The sequence below is a fragment of the Nannospalax galili genome, unplaced genomic scaffold (genome assembly GCF_000622305.1).
Source record: "Nannospalax galili isolate Female #2095 unplaced genomic scaffold, S.galili_v1.0 scaffold1105, whole genome shotgun sequence".
Taxonomy (NCBI): domain Eukaryota; kingdom Metazoa; phylum Chordata; class Mammalia; order Rodentia; family Spalacidae; genus Nannospalax; species Nannospalax galili.
The window spans coordinates 201,600-210,288 of record NW_008353211.1 but is presented as its reverse complement, the minus strand read 5'-3'; the positions used below and the strand labels follow the sequence as shown (position 1 = coordinate 210,288).

Below are 8,689 nucleotides of genomic sequence, written 5' to 3'. Positions count from 1 at the left end.
GGTACTCTGCAAGAGCACCTCTGAGGGCCCTGGTGCATGGGTTGGCTGAGGAGATGGTGCACCAGGCCAGGGGGACATTAAGAACTTGAGTGCCTTTTAAGATGCCCAGACTTCTGTGCCTCCTGGAGACTCTGGGTGTTATTCTTTAACATGGTAAGCAGAAGGTGGAACACAAGTCTCCAGTTAATCAAAGAGAAAGCATCTCCTGAGGATGACACACATAACAGACTCTTGTAATCCATGTGCACGTTTTAAAGTTATAAAAAAGACACAAAAGAACTCCATCTTAAAGCTTTTACATTTTGCTTAATCCCCACACCAGCATTCTCTAGAGTTTCTCCATCCTTGAACACCCTCTCCTCATGTCTACCTGTTAACTAAGGCTTGTTAGAGAACACACAGGACTCTCCAAGAACCACTGTCAGAGCAGTGGGCTCAGGACTAAGAGCTCCATTTGTAAGCAAGCTTTACAGGAGAGACTGCTGCTCAGCCTTGGAATCCTCATGATGTTCTTGCTACTAACAGTCTGATCTGCAGACCACAGTGTTAGCATCGTCCTGTTCATGAACAGAATCCCATTTGTGCCTCCAGACCATCTGTGTTCTAAGGTGATGTCCAGAGTTTCCTGTGCCCATGAAAGCAGAGGACTCCCTGGTCTGCAAGCCTCTGGACACAGGGACAGAACTGTGGTCTGTCTGGACGCCTGGTCTGATGATGCTCACACTGGAGTCCCGGGGCTTAGGCCTTGTTCAACTATTCATCTTGATCACCCCCTTGGTGAAGTCATCAAGGCTCAGGACATTAAATATCCTTTACACAGCATCACCTCCCAATTCTATTTCCAACCCAGTCATTCTTCCTGAACTTGTCCAGACTTGTCCCTCTGCCAACCTGGCTACCTTGCCTACATTTCAGGTGGACTTCTCAGGTGAGCATTTCCTACACTGATGCTGGCCCGACCCGACTCACGTCTCTTAACAGCGTCCACGGCTTCTCAGCTGATGACAGCTCCGTCTTTGTAATCACCTGGTCAGACATGTTGGGTGCTTCCTGACTCTTCTTTCTTATACTCAGATTCAGTCCATTAGATCCTACTGTGAGATTCACCCTCAAAATGCCTGGAGCGCGCAGTCACTTCCAGGGTTTCCCCCTGTAGGAATCCAGCGGGGGGACCATCATGTCCAGCCTGGAGACCTGACTGCTTCCCTAGGCTGGTCTAATGCGCTGTTAATCCTTCTGCCTCACTTTGGTTCTCAGCTCAGCAGGCAGAGGGATCCTTTGAGAAGAACGTGTGCACAGTCTGTTTGGTAAGACTGCCTCGTACCATCATGTCCAGCCTGGAGACCTGACTGCTTCCCTAGGCTGGTCTAATGCTCTGTTAATCCTTCTGCCTCACTTCAAGTCTCAACTCAGCAGGCAGAGGGTCCCTTTGAGAAGAACATGTGCACACTCTGTTTGGTAAGACTGCCTCGCTCACAGGAATAATCCTTCCGGCTTCCTCCAGACCCTTGATCTGCTTATCCCTCTGGCCTCTTAGCACGTTCTAGACCCTCACTCTCACTGGAAAGGGACCCTGCCCTGGGACACTGGGGCTGAAGCAACACCCCTTAGAAGAAACAACCTTCATACAGGTCCGTGACCAAGTCCTTTGAGTATTTCAACTCTTTCCTCATAGGGGCCTTCCCATGAAGCCCACACTGATGAGACAGCCATGTCTCGACACTCGTTCTGAACACCCTTCCCTGCAACACTTGCCCCTCATAATGGTCACCCACCCATTTTATTTGCTTAGAGAATTCACGTATGTCTAGAACCCAACTCTACAGGGCTTCACTGACCCATCTCCAGTTCGCTGATGCATCTTACACGCAGAAATTTCATGTCATGTAGACAGAGCTCACACAAATACAGTTGAATGACTGATCCCTGCAGAGCCCCGCCCTTTTCTGGAGACAGTATCTTCAGGGAGGATGCCTCAGGCCAGTGCTGCTTTGTCTGCTGCAGCACAACGTCCTCACACTGAGCTCAGGCACAGGAGCTTTTCTCACAGTCACCCCCATTTACATCTCTCTGCTTTAAGCCTTCTGAGCTCCACAACAAGACCATACTCCTCTATTCCCAGTGGACAGTCCATCTGTTAAAACCCGTTTCCTACGAATTCTATGCAAAAGAGTCTTGCTATGAGTGTCAGTCTCTTTGCTTTAGAAAAATATATGTCGCTTGTGTATCTAAGTGCTTGCTTTCTATAGAAACAACAGAAATTTTAGCAATGTGTTTACTACAGTGAAAACGAATGAACAGAAGCATTTTGTGTTAAAACCCGTTTCCTACGAATTGTATGCAAAGAGTATTGCCATGAGTGTCAGTCTCTTTGCTTTAGAAAAATGTGTGTTTGTCACCTCCCTTGGACCCCATGCCTGCCTGGGGCGACTAGGCAGTGGGTTTTGTACAGTGCGTGTATTAATATGAATCTGAAACACTGAAAAAAATTAAAGAAATTTTTCATGTTTGCACATACTTTAATAACAAAGTCACTTTAGCTATAAATGAACAAGAAAAGGGAGACAACGAGAATTTAACACATGATCCACGAGTCTGAGTCAGACCAGGCATACATCAAGTTTTAACACATAAATTGTCTGTTTGACAGAGGTTACACCTACTGATTTTGATTACACACATTTTCTAAAGCATTATTATCAAAGAGTGAAATATTAGGTAAAACAATGATGTCAAGAAAAATGTGTCCTGAAATTTTAACAAAGTCTTTTAAGAAAGTCTAAAAACTTCCCATTTTCCTGCACTGACTCTCAAAACTTTGAGTTTCATATGAGAATATCAGTTTGTTAATTTTAACTTTTGCCATACATGGAAAATTATCAAAATATACTGATTAGTCTATACTAATTGTGACTATATTTACATTAAGAAAATCTTTTACCACATTCTTTTAATTATAAAGAAACTACAAACCAGGAACCAGTCCTGGAGGAAGACAAGAGCTGGAAACTCATCTCCTGACATAGGAGCTTCCTGCCGGTGGAGGCTGCCCCGGGCCTGTGGGGACAGTGACGGACAAAACGCATCCCATTTCTGTCAAACCTAAGGGGACACAGAGGAGATCAAAACTCACAGTAAAGTTGGGGAGAAAATACAGCTCAGAAGTTAAAAGCACATACAGTACTCACAGAGCACCCAAATTCTGTTCCCAGCACCCACATACAGCAGCCAAAAACAGCCTGTAACTCTAAGTTCAGGGGCTCCAAGACGCTCTTCTGGACTCTACAAGCACCTGCACTTATATGCGCACACAAATAAACTCATATGCATATAACTTAAAAATTAAATATTGAGAGGGATGTGGTGGCACACACCTCTACCAACAGCACTAAGGAAGCAGAGGCAGGCAGATCTCCAGGAGTTGGAGGCCAGCCTCTCTTTACATAAAGGGTTCCAGGCTAGCTGGGGCTGCAGGAAGACCCTGTCTCAAAACAAACAAATTGATTTTTTTTTAAAACAACAGTAAAGAAACAAACACATGAGAACAAAGATGGAGGCCAAGGGTGGGCCATGGCAGGGGGTGGGCCTCGGCAGGGACTGGGCCTCTGCAAGGGCTGTCCCTGGTGCTGGAGACAGGACAGGCCTGGGACGTCTGAGTCCCTGTGATCACAGGTCCTGATGGAACCACATTCTACTGAGGGTTGAGGACAGAGGAGGTAAAGATGACCTAGTTAAGGATGACTGCATCCAAGTCCACAGAAGATGGAGTGCTTACAAAGACCAGTCACACTCGGCTCCCGCAGCCTTCTCCTGACCCATCTGCAACAGACTCAGTACACGAAACATACGGGTCCTAGAAGTTTTCAGATTTTATTGCCTCTGTCAGATTTTACAGATTTTTCTTCCTTAAAGAACTCATAAACCATTCCTTGTTTTTAAAAGTAAGACAAACTAATATGCACACCCTTAATTTAACAGGAAAGTATAGAGCTGTAGCTCAGAATAAGCCAAAGCTGTTAGGATGGGAATGACCCAGCCCTGCCTCTGCTGGAACATGAGAGACTGGAAGAGACGTTGTCCAGTGTGGGAAGGGGCTTGGTGCTCAGGGTTGGGCCCCTCGCTTCTTCGCAGAGTGCTGACAGAAGACAGACACTTGGTAATAAGATGATCTTTCCCAGAAAGAGATATCAGAAGCTCTTGGAGTCACAAAAGGAAGAGAGACCCAAAGAAATCCTTCAAGGCTCAGATTCAACAGAACAGGACCTCATCCTACGAAGAAAATTCTTAGGAGAAATTCATATCCATCAGCATGAGAACTGACATTCTCAGCAGCGTACCACACACTCAAATGGTCCCAATCCTGATCATGTCCACAGTCCAGAGACTGTGCGCTGACCCATCCCCCTGTCCCACTTTAGGCCCTCAGGGTCTCACCTCTTAAGCTTTGAGAGATGCATCAGAGCTCTGGTCACTGTCACTTTCTGAGGCAGAACAAAGGAAGAACTGGTCAGAGCCCACAGGAGATGGGGCGCGAAGGTTGGCTGAGCTCCCTCACAGGCTTCTGTCTACACTACCTCAGGGAACACCTCACCATATTTGCAGGCAGTCTCAGCATAGGAGCCATGTTTTCTACCTGTGAGAAGTAAACAACCTGTGATGAGTCAGGGAGGCAGCAAAGCCATGAGGGTGCAGAGGAACCCCTAGGGCTGACACCAGGGAGTTTCCAGAACTATGACAGCAGATGCAGGGATGGTGAACAAACATGAGAGATGACCAGGAAGAGGAACCACTGCCCTCCTGGAGATCTGTCCTCAGCAGGGACTGTCTCCTCTGACCTCTGACTGCTGGGAGTCAGGTCCCCATCACCTCCATCATCAGGTGATGAATGGGCCTTTAGTTCCCATGTGCCTTACAGCAGAGTGAGTGTCAGCACACAGCCCCAGGCAGGTGAGGACCTGTGTGTGATGTGATGCTACTGCCCAGTCTCTGCTGCCCACAGTTCTGAAAGTCACCTTCCTGTACTATAAACTTTAACACTGAAATCCTGAAAGATCAAAAACAATAAAGTCTGTTCCCTGAAAGTCATAACCCATCACTGTGTCTCAGATAACCATCAACATAAAGCTCTGAGCATAGCTACCAGCCATGGTGATATGTGTTTCATATTTTCTGTGAGGCCCTCTGTCTTTCGGAATACACTTCATCTGCTCATACCACGCTGTGCCTATGACTGTCATAGCTACACCTCAGTGCTTAGGGTACAGAATACATGTGCTTGTCGCCCCTTCATATCAATTGAGCTCTGTTATGTTCCTTAAACACCATTTAAAACCTTAATAAAGATTTCAAATGAACTTTTAAAATATTTCTTTCCAGAATTATATTTTTAGGACTGATCTTTTGAAATTGAAACATTAGAGATTACAGCATTCAATAGTATATGTTTGGGGCTGGAGAGATGGCTCAGCACTTAAAAGCATCTTGCAGAGGACCCAGATTAGGTTCCTCGTGCCCACATGATGGCTAATAATGTCGATAACTCCAGTTCTAGGACATCTCACCGCCTCTTCTGGCCTCTATCTACACTGCATGCATACATGTTTCATACACACAAAATAAAAATAAATTTAAAAGAACAAAAAGAAACATTAAATATAATAATAATAATAATAATAAAATCACTTTTCCTTCAATCATGTAATCAACTCAATTTAATCGTACACACTTAAACTGAAGAGCTGGGCCATGTTTCTGGACCCCTATGATTGGGTCATTGTTCTGATAACGGGACAGAACATTTGACCTAAGAACAGACAGACTGTCCATGACCTCTTGTCATCAGTGTGAACAATAAAGAGAAGTTAGGGAAAGGGGCAACCAGAGATAGAGAGATGTGGATCTACTCTGAAATGCGCTATATATCTTTTTTGACACAAGGCCAAGCTACTATCAGCCAGAGCGGAAAACTTTCCCTGCACTTGGAGCATCAGTGGGAAAGAAAACTCAGACCTCCCCCTTCCCTACCTGTGTTCCTCCTCCTCATCATCACAACAGCCACCACAGCTCCAATGATCACAGCTCCAAGGAGAACCAGGCCAACCACAATTGCCAAGATGGGGATGGTGGGCTTAGGAGGCTCTGGGAAGGGAAGGGAAGGTGAGGGCCTGACCCCAGCTCTCAGCCCTGACCCTGCTCAGGGTCTCCAGAAGGCTCCTGCTTTCCTGACAGCAGGCTCTGTGCCCACACCCCTCCTTACCCCATCTCAGGGTGAGGGGCTCAGGCAGCCCCTCATGCTGCACATGGCATGTGTATCTCTGCTCCTCTCCAGAAGGCACCACCACAGCTGCCCACTTCTGGAAGTTTCCATCCCCTGCAGGTCTGGTCTCCACAAGCTCCATGTCCTGGGTCAGGTCCTCCCCATCCGACTGCCAGGTCAGGGTGATGTCAGCAGGGTAGAAGTCCAGGGCCCAGCACCTCAGAGTGATGGCCCCTTCAGGTCTGGGGTGATGGGTCACATGTGTCTTTGGGGGATCTGAGAGAAACAGGTGGAAAGCTCAGGTATTTTCTATTCTTCTTGGGGACTCAGCAGTGCTCATGTGACCATCCTGGGACAAGACTTGAGAACTGGGGTGGGGGAGGGGTGCAAATTCCACACAGCTGCCTAGACACAGGCATCTGGGATAATCCACTCCTTAGAAAGTTCTATATTCATGGTGAGCCAGCCCTTGATGGGAAACTCCATGTTTCCCACATGGAAAATGGACTTCTGGTCCTGACTGGGTGGGGCTGAGAGACTCAGCATCACTGGATTCAGACCTCCAAAGACACTAGGTGTGGGCAGAGAACCCAGCCTGAGAGAGGCCATGGCTCACAGTGGGCTGCAGATGGAAGGGAACTGCTGGTTGGTTATTTCAGGATCTTCTCTCCTATCCTGAGACTCTGAACTGTCCTAGAGAAGGGTGAGCCCTGGAGTCACTCTCTGATGTTGGACCAGGAAACCCAGGAGCATCTTCCCTTTCCTGATGAGAGAGAGAGAGAGAGAGAGAGAGAGAGAGAGAGAGAGAGAGAAGCTAAAGGGAAAGGAAAAGAGAATAGAGAGAGAGCAAAGAGAAGAAGAGAGGGAGAGAAGAGGGAAGAGGGGCACTAGCCCAGTCTGAACGTAGAGGAAATAGGTGCCCACCCCCCATACCCCGGGTCCATGTACCTGTCCTCTGCAAAGTCTCCTTCCCGTTCTCCAGGTGTCTGAGTAGCCACTCCACGCACTCCCCCTCCAGGTAGGCCCTCTTTTCCTCTGCCACACCAGCCTGCTGCCACTTGCGCCTGGAGATCTGAGCCGCCATGTCCGCCGCGGTCCAGGAGCGCAGGTCCTCGTTCAGGGCGATGTAATCTTTGCCGTCGTAGGCGGACTGCCAGTACCCGCGGAGGAGGCGTCCGTGGGAATCCACATCACAGCCAGACATCCTCTGGAGGGTGTGAGAACCTGGCCCCGCCCCCGCTGTCAGCCCCGCCCACACGGCCCCGCCCACCCTCGGAATTTGGACCTAAACTGAAACTAGATTATGGTCCTGAGGCTCTTCCAAGTCGAGGGTCCCCGCGGGTCCCGCAGCCTCGGGCCAAACTTCAGAACTGGGGACCCGGGGCGACTCGGGCCGCCCGTGGGAACGTGGGGCGTCGTGACCTCCGACCCGGGGTCATTCGGAGTCACTCACCGTCCTCGCTCTGGTTGTAGTAGCCGCGCAGGATCCGCAGGTTCTTACTATAAGTTTGCGCGCTGATCTTGACTCTCTGCGTGTTCCGCTCCCAGTACTCCGGCCCCTCCTGCTCCACCCACGGCGCGCGCGGCTCCATCCTCGGATTCTCCGCGTCGCTGTCGAAGCGCACGAACTGCGTGTCGTCCACGTAGCCGACGGAGATGAACCGGGGCTCCCCGAGGCCGGGCCGGGACACGGCAGTACGGAAATAGCGCAGCGAGTGCGAGCCTGCGGGGCGAGGAGGGAGGGCGGTGAGACCCGGGGACAGGGGCGCGGCGAGGAGCGCAGGGCTGGGGGTGGAGAAGACTGTGGGGCTGTGTGCGCGAGGCTCCGGGAGGAGACGGAGCCGGGCCAGGGACGCGGGGCTTGGGATGGAAAAGGAGCCGGGCGGGGGCAGCCCAGCTGGGGCAGCGGGGAGGGTCCGGGCGGGCGAAAGCCGAGACGCGGCTTCCCTAGTGCTGCGCCCCAGCTGGGCACCCTCGCTCCTCCCTCCAGACCCCGCACTCACCCGCGCCGGTCTGGGTCAGGGCCAGGACCGCTGTGAGCAGCAGGAGAGCGCGGGGAGCTGTAGCCCCCATTGTAGAGATTTTGGACCAGTCTGGCTCCACTGGATCTGCGTGAACTTCACACCCGGTGACTGTGAGACGCTCATCGGCTTCTGTAGGAATCCGACACCGGATGGGATTTAGAAGCGGGACTTTGTCATCAGTGTCCAAGAAGTGAAACTCCCCAGATCTGGGCTTCCGGACCCCAAGCTCCGCCCTCAGGCTCCTCCTCAGATGCCAAGACCCTGGACTTTGTTCTGCCCTGCCACACCGAGCTCGCCTACGTCACTCTATTTACCAGAGTCCTTCCAAAGTTTCAGGATTTCTGTATGCTCTTGTGAATTAAGACAAACTCCAAGGGTAACTTTATGTGAGCTATGTCTATCGGTATTT

The 8,689-nt window shown here is 50.0% G+C and overlaps 1 protein-coding gene across 4 annotated transcripts; it reads right to left on the bottom strand.

The window, feature by feature from the left end:
* Positions 1 to 2,504: 2,504 nt before the first annotated feature.
* LOC103747894 (patr class I histocompatibility antigen, A-126 alpha chain-like) lies at positions 2,505 to 8,487 on the bottom strand. 4 transcript variants are annotated; one of them, XM_008850456.3, is made up of 8 exons: positions 8,260 to 8,478; positions 7,710 to 7,979; positions 7,205 to 7,480; positions 6,257 to 6,532; positions 6,025 to 6,138; positions 4,592 to 4,633; positions 4,435 to 4,481; positions 2,505 to 3,102 (listed from the first exon to the last, which is right to left on the bottom strand). In XM_008850456.3, the coding sequence occupies exons 1-7, from the start codon at positions 8,327 to 8,329 to the stop codon at positions 4,438 to 4,440; spliced, it is 1,092 nt and encodes a 363-aa protein (XP_008848678.1). In that variant the 5' UTR covers positions 8,330 to 8,478; the 3' UTR covers positions 2,505 to 3,102; positions 4,435 to 4,437. The 4 variants fall into 4 exon arrangements, with proteins under 4 accessions (XP_008848678.1, XP_029410579.1, XP_029410576.1 ...); XM_029554716.1 differs by lacking the exon at positions 2,505 to 3,102 and adding an exon at positions 3,886 to 4,283; XM_029554717.1 differs by lacking the exon at positions 2,505 to 3,102 and adding an exon at positions 3,886 to 4,269.
* Positions 8,488 to 8,689: the final 202 nt, after the last annotated feature.